The sequence below is a fragment of the Aptenodytes forsteri genome, unplaced genomic scaffold (assembly GCF_000699145.1).
Source record: "Aptenodytes forsteri isolate BGI_AS27 unplaced genomic scaffold, ASM69914v1 Scaffold35, whole genome shotgun sequence".
Taxonomy (NCBI): Eukaryota; Metazoa; Chordata; class Aves; order Sphenisciformes; family Spheniscidae; genus Aptenodytes; species Aptenodytes forsteri.
In genome coordinates, this window is record NW_008795334.1 from 2,101,288 (window position 1) to 2,127,793 (window position 26,506).

The 26,506-nt window shown below is 41.1% G+C and overlaps 1 protein-coding gene across 1 annotated transcript; it reads right to left on the reverse strand.

Moving 5' to 3' along the window:
- Positions 1 to 7,773: 7,773 nt before the first annotated feature.
- CHRNA9 (cholinergic receptor nicotinic alpha 9 subunit) lies at positions 7,774 to 13,528 on the reverse strand. Its single transcript, XM_009280137.1, has 5 exons — positions 13,459 to 13,528; positions 12,308 to 12,453; positions 11,348 to 11,502; positions 10,150 to 10,682; positions 7,774 to 8,330 (listed from the first exon to the last, which is right to left on the reverse strand). The coding sequence occupies exons 1-5, from the start codon at positions 13,526 to 13,528 to the stop codon at positions 7,774 to 7,776; spliced, it is 1,461 nt and encodes a 486-aa protein (XP_009278412.1).
- Between the last annotated feature and the right edge of the window lie 12,978 nt (positions 13,529 to 26,506).

Here is a 26,506-nt window from a genome sequence, read left to right on the forward strand (position 1 = left end):
GAAACAGCCTTTGAGAACAGCAGTCTTTGCACTTGCCCATGGGACACAATTCTTCATTTACCTAGACCTTAATAAAAGATTAGCAGGAACAACCATGCTAACAAGGCACCAAGTCTATGTGACTTGTTGCATCTTGGAAAAAACAGAACATTAAGAGCAGCTTTTTTTTTTTTTTTGATTGTTAAAAAATTGTTTACAAGCACTGCCTTGAAGCACCCTGGCAACTGAACAGCACTCGTATGACCCCTAGAGGTTTCAGGATTTAGGTGAGGAACTATCTCCACAGGAGGAGCTTTTGCAAGGTGCCGATATTCACAGCAGAGACACCTGGGCCCTGCATTCATTCTCACCACCACCCTTCACATCTCCGCCCCTCCCCTGGGGGCAGGGCCTCCAGGCTGGTTTGCTGCTGATGCCTCAGGAACCGAGGGTCCCAGTGTAATGCTCCTAGTGACACAAAACTTGCTGGCTTGAAGCACTGCTGAGAATTCATGCAGTTCAAAGATGCTGTGCCAAATAAGCACATGTCCAGCCCACTCCACATTGAACCATGGTGTTGAGAAATGCTCTTTGTTACAGTTCAAACAACCTCTGCAGGGTAGTGAACATGGCATTCAAAAGCAGAACTAAGGCAGCTTACCCTGAAGGTGACTAAGTGAAGTTTTGCCCATATCTGAACACCAAACCCCTGAGCTCACTTGCACTATACTACTGGTTGAGTGCAAGGGGGTGAGGGGCCAGTTTACTCGTGGGTTTGTGATGTTAGTGTTAAGTCTTTATGAAAAATTCCCCTCCTTTAGCTACGAGGATGGAGATTGTCTCATGGTCACCATTCTGTTTCCAGTTAGGCTAAAAACACCACATAAAGTCAATAAAAGTTTCACTCACCATAGATATGTTACTGGCAGTCACCTAGAGCATTAACATGCTGAACAAAAGTGGGCACAACCTGATGGACATAATACATTTAAACAGCTGTGAACCATGTCAGAAGCACATCTATCAACTTCCTGCAAGAAAGTGGGTGAGCTGGACAGAAAATTATTTGAATATACGTGGGTGCCAGAAGGAACTTAGGGCCATGAAGTAACCCAGAGAAAGCCAACCTTCCAGACCGCATAAGTGACAATCTTCATACTGAGGCCCACCAGACACTTACCTTTGGGAACTGAGCAGAGAGACAAGGTGGGACTAGTTTACCAGCAGGTGGTGACAGTGGTTCCTTGGGGTCCCACCTTTCCATCACAAGCTGGTGCAGGCTCAGACACATCACCGTGACTTGGGGTAAGCTGGCACCCTTGGCCCTGACTGAGCCAGTAACCCCTACCCCAGAACAGACCCGCTGCTGTGATACAGCCCCAGGGTCGGAGCTGCGTTTGACTTGCTGGCAGTCCACCCCTGGACACAGACTGGCCAGTGAATAGGATGCAAAATGGAAGTAGCTATACCACAGCAAGAACACGCTCTAGTGAACTCACAAGTGCTGAAAAACAGTCTCGGTAATTTTACATCTTTCACCTCATTTTTAGTTAGTTTTTCCCTTCTCTTTCCTTGCATCTCTGTTGCAAAATAATGCTACATGGCGTTTGCAAAATGAGAGTGTCTGCTGCCTTCCTCTAACCAACTTTGGCCCTGTGGAGGTCACACTATCACTTTCATCACCACTGAACACTGCCTCCACATTCTAGCCAAATGCTTTACCTGTAAAGGGCTTTTCTAACTTCTGGAGGCTACTCCAGATGACTTTACCATTTATTTAACTTTATTATGAGCCCATTTTTGCTACAGTGAAACACTAACAAAAGGCACTCTGGCCACTGAAACGTAGTGAGGAGCTTGGTAGTGTTCAGCTAGAACTGGAAATACAGAATGAATAAGAGAGCCGGATCTATTACTTACCTATGGCACACTAACAACAGAACCATACAGATGTGTGCATTAATCACAGTATCAGTCTTTATTTGTTCACATTATATTGGCGCAAAAATTTCCTGCTAGCATGTTCTTAAGCATGCTAATGGAGAATTCACAAGCAAACAAAAACAGAATATGATGTTATTATACAGTATTTAAGATCACTATTAATCAAAGTTATCTGTTAGTGGTGACACATAGCAAGCAAATACCCAGTGAATCCAAATTTACTCATTTTATTCACTGAAACACTCTGCCTACAATAATCTGGGTTAGGTTTAAGCAATTTTAAAAACCATGTTATTTTTCGCTCCACTCTTCCTTTGCCAGCTCTGTCATTGCATTCAGATTAACTAAAACCAGTGCATTCTTCAAACCAAAGGGTAATGCAGGACAGACTTTGTGGAGTGCAGTCCCCAGCAACTCCCAACACGGTAGATAAAATCTTGTTCAATGAAGAGTGATATGAAAAAAATAATGGCATATAAAAATGTTTCAAGTTCTTTTAAAACAGAGGCAAAAATTTATTGTAAGTAGCTGTGTGAATGTCAAGGCACAGAACCTGGTCAAGATAAATGCTCAGAATTGCAGAGGAAGCAAGCAGCAATACCTGCTCCCCAGAAAAATCCGTAATTCTAGGTGGGTTACTTAGAAGGTAGTACTGAATCACTTTTTAAATAAATGTTTTCAGGAACTAGAATGAAAAACCCTTTTTAAAACTGCAGCTGCCATTTTTTGATCTTGATTTGTCCTTTCTGGATGTTGACTAGGTTGACTTCTACACTGAAGCAGGATTGCCCAAGAATAGACCAAGGCATAACAGTTCTGTGCAAAAACTGCATCTGGAACCAAGCATAGACCACATTCTCCACCCTGCTATGCTCCCCATCAACTGACATCCCTCCCTCAACAGTTATATTTGTATTTTGTCCTGTTGCAAAGGTACCCCTGGATTGCCTTCTCAAACACAATGGCTAGAACTACACCTGGAGATGCAGCACTGTCATGGCCAGCCAAAGCAACTCAGGAGCCCGCATGACCAAGAACAGGCATGACTTAGTTCACCACTAGCCTGCTGTGAGGTTGGTCCCTGCACCCCAGGTAACCAGAAGGCAGGCTGCACTGCCTGTGAGACTCACCTTTGTGGTAGAGACAGACTTGGGAACACCTTGTGCTCCTGACAGTTCCCATGAGCTAATATGGCTTGCAAGACCCAAAGGAGTACTAGCACAATAAATGCTTTGATAAATCCACTGCCCTTGTTGCCCACCCAAGTGGCTGAATTGGACAACTTTTGGAGCTCAAACAATCTCACAAATCCCCGCATGTAGCCGCATGGAAGGATGGGTTAAACCCATACAGCTTGATAGAACAATTGCAGTGTATTCCTGGTGGCCTTGCAGACCTTCAGTGGTCTGTGGACTACAGACTAGGAATCAAATGCACAAAAGTATTTAGAAAGAAAGAGATAAGATCAAACCTGAGCTGGGTACTTGCAATCTCAGTAATTCCTTAATGCAAGCTATGTAAAAACAGTATTGTTCACTGCCACCTTGCAGAATGGAGTTCTTAAAAGGTGTCTGGAGGCAATGAAGCTCTAATTTGCACAAACTAGATACAAACTCCTCTGCTACCTCTTGTCCCTTCCACACAGCTGGACTTGTCTCTAACAAAGAAGATTTCTCCTTTTTAGTGGACTTCAGAAACCGTGAGAAAACATGTTCAGCTTACTCTCCTCCTTTAACTGAGCTCTAGGTTACTCACTCTGCCTGCAAGTACAAAGGAGGTGGTTGCACACAAACTCCAGAGGCCGCATTTGGTCCTATATCCTGTCGCTGATGAAATGATTTTAAGAATGAAAACAAGAGTCAATATATTCTTTTCTTCAATGAGTAACAGAAGTTTGTAAGAAAAGATGGATTCTTCCCAGTTTTATAAACAGAATGAAAGGAATTCCCTCTCACCCTACACTCTCCTTTTCCCATCTCCTAAACAATCACATTACAGATCTTCTGTTTCTCAAATTGGGACAGAGATGCACAATCAGGAGTTCTTGCCACACTCCTGCGCTTCTTGAGAAACAACTCTGACACTTGCCATACTTCTGGCAGGGTCAGAGAACAAAGCTTTGTTAACCAGAGGATGAAACATGCAGCTTACGATGCAACATCTGAATTCCTGAAACATGGGGAAACCCACTTCTCTATTTCAAGATGTCAATTACTGTCCAGGATGATCCTTTTGGATTTAGCCTGAATCCTCAGGCTGCAATTTCCACAAACAGAAACAGATTTCCTGGGGTAGCTAAGGGCATCTCCTATCTTTCTGCACCATTGGAAACCCAACACCCCAGCATCCCATCACACTTCATCTTCAGTTCTGTAATCCTGCTTGTGGAAGAGAGCACAGTGAAGGCATCACGGGAGATAGCTTATATTTCTCCTCATTTTAACACTGCAATGACTCAATATGAGAGGGAAGAGGCGATCTCTCTGCCAAGAGATGGTACAACAAAAAAAAAAATCTGTCAGCTCATTCCTTAAAGGCCTCTGCAGCACACAGATCTTAAACAGTATTTTTACAGCATCACTGTACTCCTCAATAAATATAAAGTCACCCCGCTGCCTTCATGTTAAGCCTGCAGAGTTACTCAGACAAGTGCATAGTTATTTTTCTGTTACTATAATCATAGTCATTCATCATCTTTGGATTTAATCTTCCTCAAAGATTACTGGATCTAAGCATGTGACACAAAGGAAAGAGGAAGAGACCAGGACAGACAGAATTAAACATTCCTATTTCCACTCAGCACTAGAGTTGTCACATACAGTTCTGACTGCTAACACACTTGGTTGACTTAGAGCAGTTTTTTTTTTCTTACTGAAATAGCTAAATACAGATATATACAAACCAAATGTAAGACCTTGGAGGGACGCTTAAACTACAGCCCCTACAGTTTCGTTAGAAACTCCTGAGCTAGCTTTAAACCAGCTAGCCCTTGTATGGCTGCAGTAGCATGGACCTTGCATCAGCCTTGTCACCAGAAGCGTGGCCATGCAGCATCACATTGTGGTTTTTACCCTGGAAAGTGATCAAGTCCAAAGATGTGACTCGGAGTCCTAGCATGAGGCTTCATAATAACAATTCAGGTACCAACTTCTACCAGCACCCATCATCTGCTGCTCACATTCTTTATTGAATTTGGGGCTCTTATGAACTAAAACCAGAAATGTGTTTGTTACAAGAGCAAGAACAACATTCACCATATGTAAACAAAGGAAGATAAACACTTGAGAATGCCTGGTGATCCAAAGAAAAGGATAACAGAAAATAATTAAAAGCAAATGTAGTAGTAAATAAATTCAAATAGCTAGGAATAATTTTCAAATCGTATTTTTGTAAGGAAGAGAATTCTTTAGTACTATCACTTCACATAAAACATGCTAGGGAAGTGCAAAATCTGATTTCAAAATCATCATCCAAGCATGCAGCATACTGAGGAGCACCAGCATGATAAAAAGGCGCATGATTCACCTATGATTGCAAACTTTCCCTTACACATGGGAAGCCCACAACTGCAGCAGTTTGCTTTGAACAGAATGGCATGGGCACAATCTGAATTTCTAAGAAAGGTATTTTGAGTCAGACTAAAGGTCTGTCTAAACCTGGAAGCTGTCTCCAATGGGTGCCACCAGTGTGATGAAGAGCACTGAAAAAGAACATGCAGTCATGAATCCCTAAAATATTGCTCCACCTTTCAACACTTCATTACTCTATTTAGTAGTATACCAATAGATTTTTCTTCATGTTTTTCCCCGACTCTTTAAATCCATATAATCTTTCAGCATTCACAAGTCCTGTTGCAAGGAGTTCCTCAGCCTTCTCACATATTGCAGACTGTGTATATTTGATGTACCCAGTTCCTATATTGGGAGAGACAGTGAACAGTAACTCTCTACTTTCTTTATGCCACCCATAAGCCTTGGACAAACCCTCTGTCATCGGTTTTCCATGCTGAAGACTCACGTTCTGAATATTTTACCCTTATCTTTAAATACTTAGCTCCCTTGGCTTTTGAGACAATATTGTTTTCCACAACAAAGAACAAATCAGTTTCCTCAAACAGGCAGTGTAAGTGCCAAACCCTGAACTCCATGGCAAATGGGTGCAACCATTCTTCTGCACAGTGAGAGTGAACAGCTTGTCTTCTAAAGGAGCTATTCAAAGTTACCCCGTTTGACTGGGAACTGATAATATACAGGGAACACACTTGAGACTTTTTCCACATACTGAGTTTATTCTTGGCTAGCCACCCAGTTTAGCTTTACATTAGAACCTGGACTTGCATTATGTATGAGAATCCAGATAAGCTTACAGCATTAATTATTCCACACAAAAGAAAACCTGCCATTAGCAATTCAATGCATCATTTACATCATAACAGTAATTACAATTCCCTTTCTTCCAATAAATTTGGGCATAACAACTGCACCACTTTGCCATTTTGACTCCTTGCTCTTAAGTTACAGCTTCACAGGTATGCTCCTATTAACTGAAACAATTATGAAAATTAGTTTTATCACATGAACTTTTGACTGGGATCCATTACAGTGTCATTCTGCCTCTCCCACTGCATCTAGAATATCATGGTTTCAAAGTTCAGGGTGCTTTGTAAAAGCAATTTATCTGCCATGGGCATGCCTGGGGTACTAACTTCTCACTTTACTACAAGACATCTTCCAGAGCTCTATTAGTCTAGGAAGGTTACACAGAAATTAACACACAGAAGAGGGGTTTTTCATGTGTCAGTGACAAACACATTCACACACATGTAAGTACTAAGGTGTTGAGCAAGGAGCATTGATTATGGCACTACTATGAGCCTGTAAGATCATGCTTTTGTGCTAAGTAATGCACAGAGCAACCTCGGCATTCCTGTAAACAGTTTAAAATTTAAGTACTAAAGAGGATGTAAGAGTGGACAAGGGATACATGGGGTGAACATTGGTGCAGGTCAATAAAATGAGCAGAGACAAAAGTCACAGCCTCCTATTTTAGCTATCTCAAATAGCATTTAAAGGCCCACCTTGCACAAACGCCCAGGGGAATGAGACATCTAGGAAGGACAGGAGAAGCCCTTCCTATTATTAGGCTCAAGAGAAAGAATGGAAGAGAGGACCTCTGACTTGGTGAGGAAGTAGTCCTGGGAATCTGGCTTACTGGAGCCATGGTGACAATGGGGTAATACTCAGCAGCAGGAAATGATCAAGGTAACCATCATATTCAGTAAGCTCAACAGTATTAGAAGTGAAAGGCACACCAGGCAGCAGACAGACAGGTAGAGCCTATGAAATGATAGGAAAAGTGATCAGAAAGAGCCATAACAAAAAGGTAAGTTAGGAAGACAAGCTAAAAAAGGAAAAAAGGCAATGCCATGAAGGGATGATTTCCAGGAACTGCCACCATGTCACAAATACACTTTTTTCCTAGGGGAGAGAAAGGGCTGGTCAAGTTACAAGGTGCAGAGGTGCAGCCCTGTGAACAGTGCTCCCTGCTAGGCTGTCTGCTCCATGCCATTCAACCTGAAGTCATGCCCACCAACCATCAAGATGGAGCACAGAGTGCTTACCCAGCAGCCTCATCAGGGCTGCACTCCTGTAACTAAAAGGCAAGGACAGTCACTAACAAAGCCCCGAGCTGAACAATGTCTCCACACGCTGTTGCAGCCTACAGAATCAATTTGTTTGTTGTTACAAATGCACAACACAAAGATCTCAAAAGCACCCCTGTCCCAGAGCTCCACCGGAACAAGCTAACCCAGTATATTCAGATTTACAATATGAATGTGTTCATCTTCAGTTAAGCTGCTTTCCCAATGACCAGCACGCTCATGAAAAACACCATGATAAAGAAAATCCACATGAAAAACCTGTCCATCACTTTTGCAACTTTTTTCCACTCAATTCCTTTGGCCCGGTTTGCTTTATGGTCTCGAACACAATTAGCAATATACTCGATGTTTTTAATCAGCATTTTGTAACAGGAACAGCAATTGACAGTCTCCCTAACATTTTCACCATGAACTCCATAGCTTTTACTCAAATTTCCATTAAGCTTCTCCTTGAGATCACAGTCATCATTCCTACTGGAAAGGTGATTCCTTACCTCCTTGTGCCTCCTCTGACACTCATCATCCCCCTCTAACTTACATTCTTCTTCCTTCTCTCTTTTTGGACTTGTGCAATTTTCACCCACATCATAAACAAAAAAGATTTTTGACATGTAGTCCAAAATAACCACCCTGGCCCATTGTGGAACAGGCTTTGCTTCTGAGCCACAGTGATGGAGATTCATTATAATGATTGTCAATGCAGTGGAAGCTGTGATCATGGTCATAGTTGCTATGTAATATTTTCCTGGAACACAAAATAAAATCATATTAAAGATGCTACTCTAATAAAAAAATTCAGTGCAGAAATAACAATGTGACAACATAGTGCTAACCATAAGTACAAGTGAAACCAGTTTTTAATCACCCTGATTCTCTGTACTTAAATCACACTTAATTTAACATTTAAAAAACAAAGATTAAAGCCATTAAAGTAAAACCTCATACTCGTTACTGGCATGCCTTTATCAGATGAGTAAGTGACTATTGTATTAACATGGTAAATATTTGCAATCTAAAGCCTCTGACTTCTCGAAAAACACCCATTCAAAAAACATCTTAAAAATGTTTACCAGGAGCCTTGCTCCTTTCCTGGTGTCTGTAAAATCCCAATGTTGATGGCTTCATGTGACACATTAGAAATCCCACTTCCTGATGTATTAACAAAAGTGGTGATAATGCTTTGTTGGAGCTATTGACACACCCCACACCGGCAGATAGATGCCTTTGCATTCACACAGGCCAGTGAATACCCAGACCTTGCTGGTGTCCACAGCTAGTGTGCTGACAGCTAAGAGGCCAGGCACAGAGCTGAAGGGTGGCTCCGTTGCCTGTTGAGATCTGTTGTCTGGATTTTCTTCAGATTGTGCAAATTTTAGCATGGACAAAGCTCATTCTGGCCAGGAACAGATAACAAATACAGTGAATGCAAGCTGTACCCCTCAGCCACTGCCTTTCACAACTGCAGTATACAGCTGACCAGCCAACCTACTGTGGCTTGTGCCTATGCAAAGAGGCAGCTCCCAGCCCTGCTCTGCTGCTGTGCAGCCTCTGCAGGAAAAGCAAGGGCTGGCATCGATGACAGAGGATGCGCCACAGACAAGCAGGGTATGAACCCAGTTTTCAAGGGGGTTGGAAAGGATGGTGAGGGAGAGCGAGGGAATAGAGAAAGCAGATGAGGTTAGGTCCTGGCTCCTTAATTTAGACAGCATGATAGGAGGGTAGGGAAGGTACTCCAGTACAGCAAGCCCATATTCTAGGCAGGAATAGTTGCTGCTGGTGTGGGAAATGCATTCAACTTTCCTATTCATTGACCAGTGTTTTGTCTCAGTTAAGCCATGCAGTTTTTCATACAAACAGTAACAATGAGAATAAAAATAACAAGATCTGAATTATCTTAATGAAACTGGAAGCCAGTGTGGAGGAGGCAGCTGTTTTCCCAGTCCTCCAGAAATCCCACCAGGGCAGACAGGCAGCCTCCTGCCCCAGGGGGCAGATGAGCCAGGGGCCGGAGGAGGATCTTGGCAGAAGGCAGACGGGACAGTGATGCACACAACCCTTTCACTACACATCAGCTCTTCTGAACTCAGATGTAAATTAAAATTCAGCGTAATGGATTGCCAGGCATTACAATTCAATGTAACAACTGTCAGATATTAAGTCAAGCCTGAGTGTCCCAGCCAGGCCACCCAACCACCTGGATCTGACAGAAACATATCTTGAAACAGTCCAACCTTGCGTGTACTGCTCTTGCTTACACTTAGTACTCTAGTTCTAGAATTGTTTTCATTACTAGCTTTAGAATTATTTTATCAAGTATTGTAATAAATTTCTACTATATTTAATAAATAGAAATAGCTAGCTAATACATAATTTAATAGATACAAAATAACCTTAAAGAGCTTCAGCATACCTGTACAAATGCCACGCACATTTTAAGTATTTCACTATGTTTTAAAAATACAGAACCTTTATCTTCCCAGAAGCCACAAACTACATATGGTCTCCCCGACATACAGCCCTGCTATTAATAAGCCATGTTTAAAGACAAAATGTGTAAAGCTTACCTATTAAAGGTATGTTTTCAGAGGGAGGCATGATCTCTGCAACCATCAGCTGGAACACAGTCAGAGCAAGAAGAACCGTAACGCCCAGAGACACTTTTTCCCCAGAGTCTGCAGGGAGATAGAATCCCAGTGGGGCCAGGAAAGAGATCAAAATGCAAGGAAGCAACAGATTAAATATGTAGAAAGAAGACTTCCTTTTCAAAATCAGTGTGAAGGTCACATCTGGATAAGGCTCAGAGCAGCAGCCATAAGTGATGACGTTCTTAACCGCTGGCATACCATGAATCTCCCATTCCACATCTTCTACGAAGTCAGAGAGGTCACCACTATCAAGAGAATTGATGATGTCTACCTGATTACCATTATAGGTCCAGGACCCAAATGTAAGGTTGCACTGCTGGCTGTCAAAAGGAAAATAAGATACATCCACTACACATGAGCTCTTTGTGATAGCGGGTGCATCCCAAGTGATTTTTCCATCATATCTCAACACAACATTAGTATTCACTGGTTCTGAAAAGTCATCATCAGCCCTAAAAGACAGAAAAGTGACAGTCAGGATTGACAGGCAACAACCTAGAGTGTGGGCCAGGGAAGGGGGGACAGGGGGAAGACCCTTGCTTCACACCGTTAAAAGCATGCTTCTGAAATCATATTTATGTTTATACTGGATTTTATTAGGAACTTACTATTAACTATTATTTACAGGTACCAGTGCCCATTAATGCCGAACATCAGTACTGCTAAATTATGTTGTATTTTTTGGCCATAGCTTCTTCAAACTTGACCTCCAACAGCATACAGTAGGATAAGAATCCATTCAAAGATGAAAATAATCTGCTGGTCACTACTGGCCTGGGAGAGCAGACAAGGAGTGCAGCCTTCATGTACCACCTTTTTGTGGACACACAATCTTCCAGAGCTCTTCAGCAGAAAGCACTTCAGACTGCCAGGGTATTCAATTCCCAGTGCAGAGAAATTCAGAACATCTTTGCTGCATAGCATAATCAATTGCCAAATCCTGTCTATGGCTTTATTGCAAAATATTTAGACAATCAACAACAAATGTTAAGACAACAAACATACCCCTTGCTAAGATAAGGTGAAGTGATGAAAGTTCAGACTCTGTGGGTCAATTCCTCCTTCAACCCCCTCCCTCAGGCAAATACTCAAGCTGATTTTGTCCAGCCATACTCACTTGTTATATAGGACAATATCTGGTCTCCAAACCAAGTTGCTTGGAATCCTGATAGAATCCAACCCATCATATTTATCCTTGTCCCATTTGAGGTATGCATCATACCAGCTTTGTCGAATCCATAAGTAAGCTGACAAAATTTGGTTCCTTTCATCCTGCATAAAAATGTAGAAATATTTCTAGCTGAAGGTAACAAAAGCACATCTTGGATGCAGACAGCATTTGTTGTATAGCTCTAAAGTAGCGCCCAAAACAGGTCAGAATGCTGACAGGCCACAAGAGTACTTCTCAGACAGGTACATATGCCCATACACTGTACAGGGAGCTTATTTATTTGGACTTTCTCTTGTCCAATCCTCCTTCCCCCTGCACCCTTCCTTAGCTTTAATCAGAGTTGTCTAAGGCTCCCAGTATCTTAAGAATTTCCTTTTGCGAGCTTCAAAATACCGAACAGCTGACAGATTCAGTCTAACAATTTCTCTGAAAGCTTGGTGAGGCCTTGAAGTTGTAATTCAGAGGTCACAAAAGTGATTTTTCTGTTCTCCTTCCAGACACATTTTCTTTTGCCTTAAAAGTATATTTGGCTAAACCAAATTTATAAAAAAGTTACTGAAGGCTAAAATAGGGAGTTTATGTAGACATTAATTGCATCAGAGAAAAAGCATTTGCTCTTTCTATTTAAAACTCACCAAAAGTTGCCTGGAGGGTGCGATACCAACACCTAACTACAAAAGAAGTCTTAACAATTCAGCAGCTGTAAGTTTGCAGACTTACAATGGAAATCTTAGTGTTGCAATCAGATAAGAATCTACGAAGAACTGGAGAACATGACCCTCGTGAGGAAGCATTAGTGAAGTTGTCACAACAAAATGCAAGTTGCTTTTTCTACTCCAAGCAAAAGGCTTACAGCTAGTACATTTCTGCATATCTTCAGAAAAACAGAACTGTACTGTTACTCACCATGTCTTTAATTTGAGACAATGTGATCTGAAGGGTGACATTCAGTACTTTATCTGTGTCTTCCACCGGTCTTAGAGCATTTGAGTAGTCTTCAAACAGTTCATTAAACAGCATGTGAGCATATTTTCCTTTGGCTGATTCTACAGCTAGATAACAGATTTGTTCAGTACATCAGATTAAGCACTGAGCTTATTTTTATATATATATATTTTCAAAAAATAAGGACAGCATTGACCTGTAGTAAACAAATAGCTAACTCTAGCTTTTCACACCCACTGAAAAGAAAGCCCTCTGCATCCAGAGATTCCTGCCTTTTTTGAAAGTAAATATCATTACCTTTATTTTACTGATCTTTTTCATAGGCACAGAGATTATTGACTTACAGTCACACATCTGCCATGCTAAGATTAGAAGCAAAGTCTGAAGTCAAACCTGCTCCCAGGCTAAAGACTTGTGATATCTCCCTAAACGCAGCACAGATTCATGCTACTTTCAGAATTTACCCCTTTTCTTTTTTCTTTTTTTTTTTTAAACTACCACCTGGAAAAAGACTGAGCTGCTTTTCTTCACAAACTGGCAATTGCATGATATATGAACACATCCTTGGACTAACACCTTTCCTAAACCATGTATTTGGAGATGCTTCCTGCTATGCAGAATGAGTCAAAGGATAACCCACTGAAACTTTAGATTTTAAATTACACTTTTGCTGTTCCACACTGTTTTGTGCATCACAATTTCTCTAGGCAATGTCTGTATTACCTTTAGACAGATTCACACATTTCTGCAAGCAAAGGGCACGGACAGTAACACTCACAAGACTTGTGCAAATGCCAGCTGGCACTATGTAGGAAACAAGTGCTTTGGAGTACATCACTCTCCGGTGACTCACAGTGACCTCCTGGACTAATTAGAGTTCAAAGCAAACCTTTCTGATTAAAAAGAAATCCTAACAAATCAAAGTTTCACAAAGAGCATTTAAGTTCTGTACATACATGATCATTCATTTTGTCTATGCATCAGTGAGACAAAGTAAAACAAAACAGACGAAAGACTTCTGGAGCTCAACTGTGTAAGACACGAGGACACCAGCTCCTATCTGAGTAAAATAAACCTCAATGCAACATTTAGCTATCAAGCAGTATTCTCACCTTGAAGTATCACTGCTGTGAACAGCAACCACAGAGAGACGTAAAAGGAGGACAGGCTATTTCTCTTCATTTCTGGACCTTAAATAAAACTGTTCATGCAAGGACACAAAAATGTTTATCACCATCCAAAACTAAAAGCAACAACAACAAAATCAAGTTGCACAGCAACACAAAGATGCTGAGGCACTGATGAGCTGCTAGAAGCAACTCAGTCCTCCCTCAGCAGCTGTCAGAGTCCTAGAGTGATCGATGGTCTTTGTCCCTGCCACTGCCTAGGGCTCTGATGAACCCTCCCTCTCTCCGTAACCTGAGAGCTGCCTGCTCCGAAACTAATGCTGAAGGAGAAGACAAACGGATGGGTTATCAGTATGAAAACTGTATTCCATTGCATTTTTTACTACAAACGTAAGATTTTGACCAATTTGTGAAGAACCCTTTCACGTTTCTTTGGTGGGCCGTGTTTTACTGCCCCTATGTTCAGCAATAGCTTGCTCAGAACAAGTTCTGTGGAACCTGTGGACCCTCACAAAAAAGTGATCTGCCTCAGTACTTTAATTGGTATAGTGACACTGTACATCACACATCCAATATGTCAGACAGCAAAAAAACCCCACAGCCTACCTACTCCCATGCTGACAAAACAATGTTTTCACCTACCAAAGTGATGCCACATGGAAGAGATGCAGCTACACCAAAGCTGCACAACACAGTCAACATTTGCAGTAGCCCAGTATTGCTGTGTAAACAAGAACTTCCACTGCTGAGACCAGTACTCAGCACAGTAAATCAGGAGCAAAACTGGACTCTGCAGATAAGATGCCTTTTCTCAATACAGTACAATTTTCCCCAGGTGAACTTGACAAGACTTTACAAAGAATTACACAATTACTGGACAGCTCTTGCATTTAGCCAAAAGACTTACAGGAGAGAAATATGAAACAATACCACACCTGGCCTCCCATCTACCCCGATGGTCAGAACTTCATTAGCTCTGTCTATATTACTCATGTTGCCTAGTTTCCTAATACTGCAGACATTTTCTTACAAGTTTCTCACAGAAGAGGAGATGACTTTCTCCTTGCCGTAGTCCAATCCATCCTTCATGATATACTGCAGTCCATTTTGCCATCCTTTTAGAACAGGTAACAGGAAACAGTCACTAAAATAGAAAGGTGAAAAGATAGAATGAACTACCAAAAAGAATTAGTCCAGAATAGTTCTGATCCACACAAAATACAAAATACTGTTACTTTACTCTTGTGTAGTCTTTTGGCTAGAAGGAAGCTGATCTTTCCATACGCATAATTTCTATATAGTAGCACTCCTGGCACTCACTGGCTAATGTTTGTGCTTTCATGGGGCCTATAAATCAATAACATTTATGGCCAGGTTTAATAGGTAAGCAATAAATAATTTCAGTCAAAGCACCTGTAATGAAATACATCTCCATCACTTCATTTGCTGAACTGTCAAAGGGGAAAAAAGTGGAAAACAGTTTAGAAGTCAAAAAGGTCAGAGCAGCCCATAGGCAGTATGTAATAACCTCCTTTCTGTCAGAAGAAGGTATATGCTGTTAGAGACAACAAAAATCAGAGACAAAAGATGAATGGTTTTTTGCATACACTCAGATCAGTGTATTCTCAGTGGATACCTTCAGTCTACAGTACATTGCCATTATGTCAGCAAGCAGCTACTGCTTCGCTTCTCTTACTGTAATTACAAGAGTCACCGGGGTACTGCTTTAAGTGTGCTGCTATAAACACTGCCGGAACCAAGACTAAGCTTGGTTTGCCACAGGCTTGAGAATCTTGTGACCTGTTACACCAGCAATACATATCTGCCAAGTAGTGCAGACTGATAGACTTTAATTTGCACAAGATCAGGTATATTAAAGAACCCTGCAATTTTACTGTGATGACGTCTTCTTGAAGGGAAACTGCAGGTTCTCATAAGACAAAAAACAAGAAGCATGCTGCATGTGTTGTTTACTCAATTTATTCTTATACACACATATATTCCATGTTATTAATTATAAACTTGCAAAGGGATAGATCATAACCTCTCAGTTATGATCTATCATATTTCCAGTCAAATATATCCAATAGTTGCCAATGCAAACATGAGCACACATATACAAGAACACGCTTGTTATGTTTGAGATGCTGCACTGATTATACAGTGCTTGTAAAAATAAAACTACAATACATCCAAAAGCCTTTTCAATATTAAAGATACAAGAAATTTAACAATCTCGGTATGCCAGACCATGTGGCTTCTTTACATTTGTTCACAAGAAATCTGATCTGTAATTTTAACCAAAGTGTCCCTAATGTAGACATTTTGTGTGAAGAGCAAGTATTAACATTAATTGTTGTTCATTGATCCGAGAGATTAATCTACAACCCGTGCTTCCTTGGAATATAGTTTTAAATTGTGGCGTAATCTATGGCAATACTACTCCCAGATCAAACATCCCATTTAACATTTGAATGGAGCTTAAATTTATAGTTAAGCAGTTCTCTATTTTTACAGTAAGAAGTTCTGCTACAAAGTCAGGAATTAATATAAAGTATGAAGCAGCTTACAAAGATAATTTAAGAAGAGTCACAGGTGTTTTGAAGTTAGAATCAAGCCATTAACCTCTCCCAGAACTAGACTCATTCCCAGCAAAATTCAGTTACCTTGTTAGATTACATCTGCCAGCAGATGGCCCTGTTAGCCAGCCTACTGATCTACCCAGCTATTCAAGAAAATTTTTGTTTATCACACAAAAAAAAAAATCACATTGCATTTTAATCGACTTCAATTAATTTTGCTGATTATTTGTCTTACATTTGATATAAGACTAGCAGAAAGAAGATGTTCTTTTAAAGAAAAAAAGATAAGCAGAAGGAACAAAACCGCTTAGTGGCTGAATCCAGTTCTCGGGTCTGCCTACCATACATGAAACTAGTCACGAGAGAGTTTCAGGGCAGGCAAATATATATCGTTGTCAACAACTGTATGATACAAAACCATATTTAGAACGCAGGCCACTTCTGCTGATGCAGAGAGCGGTTAAGGCCTATGGCACAATATCCAACCTTGCTTCCCCATATTTTATTCAAACATTTCACTTTGTGAGAATGTGTATGGGCTAGTAACAGAGCAGAACACTGTGTTCATGCTTACATTCAGTGGGACAAGAGTGTACCATTCATTAGTGCATTGAGCTTGTACAACACTCACATGACACAAGTAACTTTTTATGGTTCTAGAAAAACACACATGCTGTTATCAAGACAACATCAAAAAAACTGAATTCAGTGTACTGTGATGTAAGGGAAGTTTGACTTTGCATGCACTTTAAGGACAGACTAAAGTGGAGATGACATGGGAGGGATCTCTTTGATGTTAAAACTTCCAACTTTAAATATTTATCTCAGCCAAACTATAAGCAAAGCAGGAAGGACTTGTAAAAATATTTATTTAAAATTTTGTTCTTTCAATTAAACAAATCTTTCCCTCTCCTGCCTAAAATAATAATTTGCTCCTGAGGATGAGGTTTTGACATGTACATTTTCAGAATTTTTTTAATGGATTCTTACTCTTTTTTGCATGAAAAGCATTAAGAGTTTAAGCCTCCAACTGGAAAAGCTACAGATATTGTATTATCACAGGCCTCAAGGCCGTCTGTACCATTTATAATCTATCCCTTCAGAGAACAATAAAGAAGAACAGATTGGTTTCTAAGCACAGTTTGTAAGAAGTGTCTCACAGTCTGCTTCTACTTGCCTTCCTGCCAATTTTTCTCCACAGAAGCTGTTGCGTTCACATTCTTCGCAGCATTTGCTACAGAATATTATCTTGTGATGGGGTCAAGCAGCACACTAACTCTTCAGAGTCAGACTTCTCTCCTTAGACTAACTGAAGTCTTAACAGCACAGGTAACAGCTCTTCTTGCCAGTAGAATAGCCTCACTGTGCCTGCTCTGGAGAAGGAGAATACAGCACTTCATTTAGACGCAGTGTTTCTCTGCCTCATTTTTCCTCACCCACCTACTGCCCCCTCCTTCCCTCTCTCTAAAAATCCCCTACCACCTGAAACCAGCACTCATTCATATTTTCTTCCACCCTGTTGTACACATGGAAGATAGGAAATACATTAGGAAGCATTCACAATGTCAGGTCATGAGATAATGTAGAATATTAGCCACATTTTCCAGAGACGAGAAATCCTAATTTACGTGTTACAGTTGTAAGTTTTTCTGAACATAAATTTTGTTTGGATTCACTTATACAGGCAGCTCTGCTGACCATCTCCCAGCACCTGAAGTGAAGAAACCTTTTGCCCCTAGAAGCCTTGTATTATTTAATGTCATCTAGAATGCAGCACGTTCATCCTTTTTCACCAGGATACTTGCAAGCTGACTGGTATTTTGTCTGTCCTTGAAAAGAATTCAGTATCTGGCAGAGTTAAGAACAAAGCTATTTTATAATTTTAGCTATCAGAAAGCTATTTTATATACAGCTCTCTCATTGGGATCATTTCCAGCTTTGTACCATGCCTTTGAATGGCTGACCACAGGATCTGTGCTCTACACAAAGACAACCTCTGGGCCTAGACACTGTTCCAGATCACAGGTTTGCTGACAGGCAGCCTGATGCTCCAAAACAAACTGGATTAGAGAAATATTTCTACCCTGTTACAAGGGTGCAGACTCAAGCATCTTCCTCTTTGTGATCACTCTTGAGCCATGGAAGACAGCACACTACTACAGATTTTTGGAAGTAGAGGGAAGCCCCCCAGCTACCACTGCAGGCTGAACACAACTCTAGGTTCCCCAGAAAGCAATTCCTTCAGCTTGCATGCACATCACAAAAAAAAGAGATTAAACCAGTATCTGAAGAAGCAAGACTGAAGGGCAACAGTTCAGATACTAACTCAAAACTAAAATTTCATTGTCTCCAAAATTCAAAGAGGGGGTGGGAACATCCCTTTAAAACACTACCAAAACTCATCATGTTCACAAGGGTATCTGCATAGAGGGTCTAGCATCCCCTGAAAAGATCTGCTTTCCTGATAAGCTCAAATCCACCTTGCAACACAGAATATGGTACATCTAAACTGTGTTCTGAGTTCCTCAGAGTTTAAGAGTTCCCTACAAAGAGCTAAGACTAATGCTGTGCACTAATACAGTGCAGCTAGCTGAAAAGGCAGGATGCCAAAAGACGAAGACAACAAGAAAAAAAATGCAGACCATAATGTATCAACCTAAGCTGCCACTGTGTTTTCAAGGAATTCACGGAACTCCAATTGCAAGATGACTGCTAAAACAGTATTAATACATGCTACTTCACCAGTGTCGTATACGATTTTACTTACATTGTAATACAAATCTCTCTGAAAAAGACACTAAGCAAACATTTATATTGCAAAATTTGGCATTATCTAATTGTTTCTGCTCCATCTAATCACACACAATCTACCCAGGTGATTTCTCCATGTTCCCAGAATTTAGAGGAAGAAAACTAAAATACTGCTTTACTCAGAGTGCAAAATACCAAACTTGGCAAACCCCTCCAAGAGCAACTTTTTTCTAAACCAAATAAACTAGTTTCCAAGCCTACAAATATTGCAGAGCTGCCCAGTTTAAAAATATCAGAGCAACTACATGGGGGAGGACACAACTCTATCACAATGCATTTATGCCTGAACAAACCTCCATGTAGGATAAGGCAAGCAGCAGCTACTCATCTCCTTGAGGGAAAAGAATTTTTGATAAGTCATGGTTTTAGCTACTGAAAGATCTTATGGTACGTGGGTACTGACATTCTTTAGAATGTCCTAGCATGAACACAGCTACATTATGCTATGGAATGAGCAAAAAAAATTCCTCTTGAGCAAAATATGGTAGTAAACCTGCAGTTTTATTCAAGCTCTGCAGCTATGCTTGTTCTGGCACAACAGAATCACTTAGATCTTGACGAAAAAGCACCACCACCTCAGCTGAAGACAGCATCCCTTGCTTAAGCACCTCGGAGCACAGTGGCTGCAGATCAGTTAAGGAAGGCTGTGTTCATACTGTTGGTTTTCATCTGCAAAATTCTAAGCAGTTGTCCAATGCCAAGGTATTGGTTCCTTCTTTTCAACCCACAACAAAAGCATTGAAATGAAGGCTTAGTACTTCCAAGGGAAAAAAGTGCAAGTGTTAATATAGGGAGTCACCACCAAGGAACATCCTTTTCTGTTGTTAACTAGGCTGAAAAAACTTATTTTGCCCATAAAGACAAAGGATTTGCCATCTAGAAATGTTAGCCTCAACGCTGATATGAATCTTACAGGCTTAATAACTGGTATTTTTCAAGTTTGTGGAAGGTGATATGAGGTATAAAAGCTGTTAACGCCAAAAAAAAAAAATTGTGCTCTAACATTAAAATGCTACTATAACCACATATACCCGGTTGGTTTGTGTGCTTTGGGAAGCATTTGCTGCTTGCCTGCCAACAATTGGCAGGGGGCTATGAAGTATCTTTGCCAATTGCTCAGCTGCCTTTAGCTTAAGGAAGGGTGTTTTATTCTGAAACAGAACCAAGATGTTGGGGAAAAGGCAAGAGGGATTAGTGCACAGCTTATAGCTATAGCAGAGCTATGAGAAGACAGACTATCCTACAATCATCCTGTGGTTATAGCTTTTGGGAAATGTATACAAAAGTGCAAAAGCCAGTTCCTCAAACTAGTATAAAAGAGCTAGTATAAGAACACTGCTAGAACTTGGAACAATTTTAGCAACAAATTCCATATTGGCTTTACTCCTGGGCTCTAGAAAAAGCAGCATATTACATTGCCATTTCAGAGAGCTGCTCCTAATGCAATGGTATTAATGACTGAGGTATGGTCAGGTCTGGACTCTGATGGATAACTGATTTGTTCTTGGTGGGAAGCTATACACAAGGTAAAAAGCATGGGATTTGTGGTACATGTTTTTAACTCTTTCCCTTCTGCCAGTACTTCAAGGCACTGTAAGTAGCAAATAAGATGCTGGTATGGTTAAGCAACATGTTGCAGTGAATACACAGCCAGCCTCACAGAATGAGATGGCAACACATTATGACATCTCATTGGAAGAGATGATTCAATGAGCCAGTAGCAACTGGTGCATTCGGTACTATACTAATGCTTCTAGTCAAACTTGCACCACAACATGTAAAACAGAGCCTTCTTCATCTATCTTAATTGAAAAACGCTTCTTTTCCTTTAGATATCTTAACATAAATGTACTTTTAATGCCTATACAGCTTCCAAGCTTGCAACATTAGCAATTACAAACCTCCTGAGGGGGTGTGACTTAAGAATATCAAATGAAACATTTTCAACAGAAAGCCAGAGCAGGGTAAACAGAGCGCTGGCATGTTGTGCCCAACGTGCTGCTATTAGAGTTGCTGCAGAATGTCAGCGTCCTCCTTGCTATGGAGTAGAATTATCAAGTCTCTTCAATGTACAAGTAAACATCACAACTGATGGATATACGTATCTTGAAGTACAAGGAAGAAGTCGAGGTGACAAGTACCTTTCTAGGTACTCAAAGGGCACTTTAGGGATGTTTCAAGTAAAAAAGAAATCAATGGAACCCCCTCAATCTTTAAGGTCGTCTTTTGCTAGCTACTTCTCATCCAGGTGCTGGTTGCAAAGAAACAAAAGTGTGGGAGATGCAATTGCTTGCATTTGCAGATTGTATCAAAAAGTCTCCTCAGCACTTTTTATAGCACAAATAATTCTCTATATAACCACTGAAAAGAAAACCAAGATGTTTAAGGCATTTGCCTATTTATCCTTAGCTTTCTGGACTTCGGTCTTTGCTATCAAATGACACTGAATGCTGCTTAGTCAGACTAGCAGGGGATGCTCTCATTCGACAAGCAAGAAGTACTCATGGATCCTGGTGTGAAACCTGACAAATACCTGATTTAGTTACCTACTTCATTTTCAGTAGATAAGGAAAGAAGCCATAACTTGCAAATTTCATCCATTTCAGGAACATGAACTCTGAGGTACTATTTCAACAATGAAAATTTTAGCTGTGTAAGGACATATGCTTTATACTTGATTAATTAGTACTGTAGTAATTAATGAGTAACATTTCTGCTATTCTAACAAATATGTATTTGACATAAGCATCACAATCAGAATAGAATCAAATGCATATCAACCAGGTGTACAAATAAAATGTTGGGGTTTTTTAATAAAAAAATACAACTAATCACTTTCCCTTTATTGTTGAAAAGAGTCTAATTACTTAAATTCTACAATTATGAATTGTAGAAATTGTAGGAGTTCAAGCTTCCACATGAATAAAGATTCATCAGTATCTCCACATAATACAGTGAATTCCCACAGCAGACAGTGATCAGTAGTACAAAAGTAATTTAGCTCTTTCTGGAGTGAGTATGCTTAGCCTTTCACCCTTAACATGATAAAAATGTGTGAAATCATTAATTAACATTGTAAGAAAGAATTGTGAGTTGAAATAATTCCCCATTTTGCTTCTTAAAGTAAATACCCTTCTTATATCCCCCTCTGCTTCTATTCAGGATCTTTAAAACAGCTAAATGAAAAAACCTTGCAAATATTAATTTGTTATAACCATTTTCAGATTCTGAGCTGATGAGATGTGAAACTCCTAACATTCAGGAGAAAATGGGTCTCATTTACTTACCAACTGTCTCAGTTTTATTTGCCACGTGAAAGGAGACCTATAGCTCCAACAAGTAATTATAGACCAAGCACTGCATTTATAACCCTGTTATCTGAAAATATGCCAGCCTATCAAAACAGGGCTTTTTAAAAAGCTAATTACCTCTGTGATGGCTGTTCCTTAAAAAACAAATTTCTCTTATTCTCAATGCTGGGATCAGAACTCAGTGACGTTGATAATTATAGTCAATTCTTTGCCATCTCTTCAGCTACTTCCTAGATTTTACTTCCACTTAGGGGGGTACAAGACCAAAATCTCTGGCTACAGCTACAGAATGTAGGTAGAAATAAGAACAAAGGTAATTTTCTCTTCTGCTTCATGTATCACACAGACATAGAAACTACAGATAAGACAGACATCCATTTTCCCAGTATTGTAGAGCAATCATCATGGCATTTATTTGCCAGATACCAGGCTCCCCAGAAGACAGTCTTACCTCTAAGCTTTAAAAACAGCACATATATTAAAGGTGCTAGCGTTAATACAGCCATTCCTGTCTTACTAGACCATCCATTTATACTCTAAAAATATTTGCAAGGCTTTCCTGTCTCCCCATTTGGGAAGCACAATTTATTGCTGAAATCAATTAAATGGGAGAGTCCTAGCAGGGAGTTAAATGGTCAGGCACATCCACTGAGCTGGTTTTGTACTGTGTTCATTTTGATACCTCCCAGGTCTGTAACACTGGTGCAGCTACTTTGATCTACTCATCTAGAGGGCTAAAGACAGGAACATCACTTAATTACTGTCACAGGTAAAACAGACTCAACTTGGCAAAAATTAATTCATTGCCAATTAAAATATTTGGGTACTGGGAAACAAAAATATGAACTGGCCAGCCCCTTACCTCTTCCTACAGAGGCCACCCCTGCAGTACCCGCTCCCCCCACTACCAAAACCATGCCACACATTTAGCCAATACATAGACCTTCCACAGCAAGGCAACAGACAGTACTAGAAGATGACATGCCTGGGTAAAGCACAAGCCAGCTAGCAGACACATCACGTACACAGGACAGCAAAAATCCATCAAAGCTTCCACAGAGCACAAAACAGTTCCTTATGCAGGTATGTTCCAAGTGTCTGCTCAGCCTAACCAGCAGCAGCAGCTGGTGGGCACCTCAGGATAAGTTCCTGGGCAGATGCTACATTTGCATCACCTTAGCTCCATTTACACTTAGATTTCATGCACAGAAACAGAAATTACTATACAAACAAGCATTTCCAGTGAACAAAGCCACACAATGAAAAAGACAGCTTTTAGCTGAACTGCAGTTGAAACAAAGATCTCAGATACGGTCACAACCACGGAAGTCTTGCTGCACTGTAGTTAATTCCCACAGCGAACACGATGCCACTCTCATAGTAGAGTGTAGCAGATTGGTGCTGCCCTACATAGTGTTAATTTCTACTAATCAAAAGTCTCAGAAATCATAGCTAATTATCCACATGGAGATCAAGCCAGCATTAAATTTCAGCTAGCTCCCACACTTCTGTAACCCACAGTTTTGTTAGAAGAGGGCATAGGGCAGAGTAAGATACAAAACCAGGCTGTTTAGCAATAATCATGGTCCAGGTTTGGAGCAGTGATAGTAATAAGGGTGATCAAAAGGCTTGCTCACCACAGCTCTCAGCCAGGGGACTGTCTGACTCACCAACGACCTTCCCAGTCCAGCCATATGGTGAAAAATATATTCCACCACACACTATCAAAGTACTACAAATGCTAAAATTACAAAATTAGAAGTACTCGAGCCATTATGCTTTATGATTATGGTTGAAAACTCCTCAATTTTAAAAACTTAAAGTTCAGGCAAAAAAGAGCAGGTTGAATTAAGGACAGCAAGTATCACATCCTAAGGAAATCATTAACTGTTAAGTGAACCATGTGCTATTTTTGGCTAATTATGCTCAGAGGGAATTTGGTCTAGAGGATTAAATGAAATATTTTCAGAGGTAGAGTTTGCTGAACAGAAAAGCTGCTGTCCCCCATTTAAACAGTACAAGACATTACTTTGAACATCTTATGAATATCAATGTTTTAAAAAGCTCATCCTTTGGTGTCTGTTATCAGGCTAATAATGTAGCTTATATTTCCCTTTTGACCTTAGTGACAGATGTTAGTGTTAAAAAGTGTACGGCTATGCCAAAAGATATTACAATTTAACTACCTCCTGTTTTACAATGATTACCTTAAAGTCTCAAGAGTTTTCTTTCAAAACTTCAGTCTGCTTGTCATTCATTGCTCTCAAAGACAAGACTACAATTTCTTCTGGGTAAAGAGCAACAATATTACTAGTAGGCAGAGATTTTTTTAAAAAGGAAACATTTATTAATTCACACTATACAAGATAAAACTGTCTGCAGACTTACTCTGTCAAGACAGACAGAAGGTCCACACACAGCAGGTTTGACACTCCCCCACCCTCAACACTACAGACAGCACAAGCAGCAACTGTGAGTGAACTTCAGAGATCACCCCACTGTGAGGTAGAAAATTCATTACAGAAGTTAATACTAAGTTACTGCCAAAGACTAGAAAGTATACAGTTAAAAGCCAACTCTACAGAAAGAGGGTAATTCATTAGCTTCTATTTTCCCATTGGTCTCCATGGCTATGATCTCTCTGGGATCATACAAGGCCATCTTGCCAGGCAAGTGATGTCTTCCCCAGGATATCCGCAGCACGCAGCAGTGACAGCAGTCCCCAGCCAGAAGGAATGCATGCCATACTGCTCTGGGCACAGCCCCAGCAACCACAGCGCCCATTGGAGAATGGTCAAGAACTCCCTCTTTGTTACAGTCGTATTATCTGAGTGCACAAAGAGTGGCCCTTCCAGCTGTGAACAAACCATCACATAGCTCCTGAGGGCCAGAACAGGGCACACCCATGGCTCTCCAGACAACCCAAGGCTGATGACATGTCTCTCCTGACCCACAGGAGAGTTATGCAGACAAAACACCACTCTCCTCTCCATCAGCTGGAGGTGACTCAGGTACAGCAGCTCAGGCTGCAGTACATCACAGTGTTTTGCCACTATCTCTCCTATTCGGAGTGCCCCAAAAAAAGCTACAGTAAATAATGCACGAAACAGCAAGCATTCATGAGTTATGCATACAGACTCCAAAGCTCCTAAGAGAGATTGCAACACCTCAATTGTTATAGGCAAGTATTTATCCCTCAGGACGCCCGCTTGACATTTCAACCCTATCACCATACAATGGGTTATAGGATCTTCCAGAGGATCAGGGTTACCAGTCAATTTTGATAAATAAGACAGTGCCACCACATACATCAGTGTCTTTGAGGATGAATAAAGAGGTTCCACAGCCAAAAACCCTCTAACTTGCTCCTCTGGAATTGGCCAGGCTGCAAGCATTCCCATGCTTTTCCTAAAGACAAGGAATTTCTTCAGTCCTTCGAGGTAGGCTTGCCAAAGCCTACTATCCCCTGAGTGCTCCAACAGTGAGAAAGTCTTCAGAGGCCAAGGTCCCAAGGAACGTTTCTGAGGACAACTAAACTCCCTTCCTACAAGAGAGGATCCATGTTAGCACATGCTGACAAACAGGCACAAGCATGCCACTTAAGCAGCAATAAAGATAATGTTCCTCAGTGCAATACACCCTTAGACAATGCTCTGCTAGTTCATCTGATTAAAGAGAATTCACACACAGCTACACCCAGAACTGTTAAAGAATCAAGTTATTTTTCAAATGGGAAACTACAAGCAACATACCAGGCCCATTTCAGGCACTAGATCTGATAACACTCTGGGAACTTACGAGTTTGTGGAGTAGTAACACAGAAGACAAGCAAAAGGCAATTTTAAAACCAAAGCCTTCCTGGTACGGCTTACAGAAGTTACAACTGCAAAGGGCACACAGCACACTCCCGCCAAAAGGCAGCATGTTTCCCAGCTCCGGAAAGGGAACGCCCTCGAGGCCTCCCACCAAAAGCTCCGGCCTCGCACAAGAACTCGAGCAAAACCAAGGAAACGCTGCCTGGCGGGAGCCACGGCCGCCAGCGATCCACTCGCCCCCCGCACAGAACCAGAGGCCAGCCCCCGGCCACAGGGGGGGCAGGCGCTGAACCGCCCCGCCCTTGCACCCTCGCCGCCGATCACGGTCCGCCCTTACCCCCCACCCCCCCCCGGGGGGGGGGAGGGGGATAAACCACCCCCGCCGCCGCACATGCTTGCAAGCAAGCCACCGAGCACGGTCCGCACTTAGCCACCGCCGCGCCGCGCTCCCTGCTCTTTCGGGAGCCGCCGGGGTGCACCACCGCCTCGGTCCTACACGCTGGGCCTCCGCCGC

Coding starts and splice junctions, on each gene's coding strand:
- CHRNA9 (XM_009280137.1), bottom strand. CDS start 13,528: ATGAAGAGAAATAGCCTGTCCTCCTTTTACGTCTCTCTGTGGTTGCTG. Junction 12,454..13,458: donor CACAGCAGTGATACTTCAAG/GTGAGAATACTG, acceptor TCTGTTATCTAG/CTGTAGAATCAGCCAAAGGA. Junction 10,683..11,347: donor GATATTGTCCTATATAACAA/GTGAGTATGGCT, acceptor TCTGTCTTTTAG/GGCTGATGATGACTTTTCAG.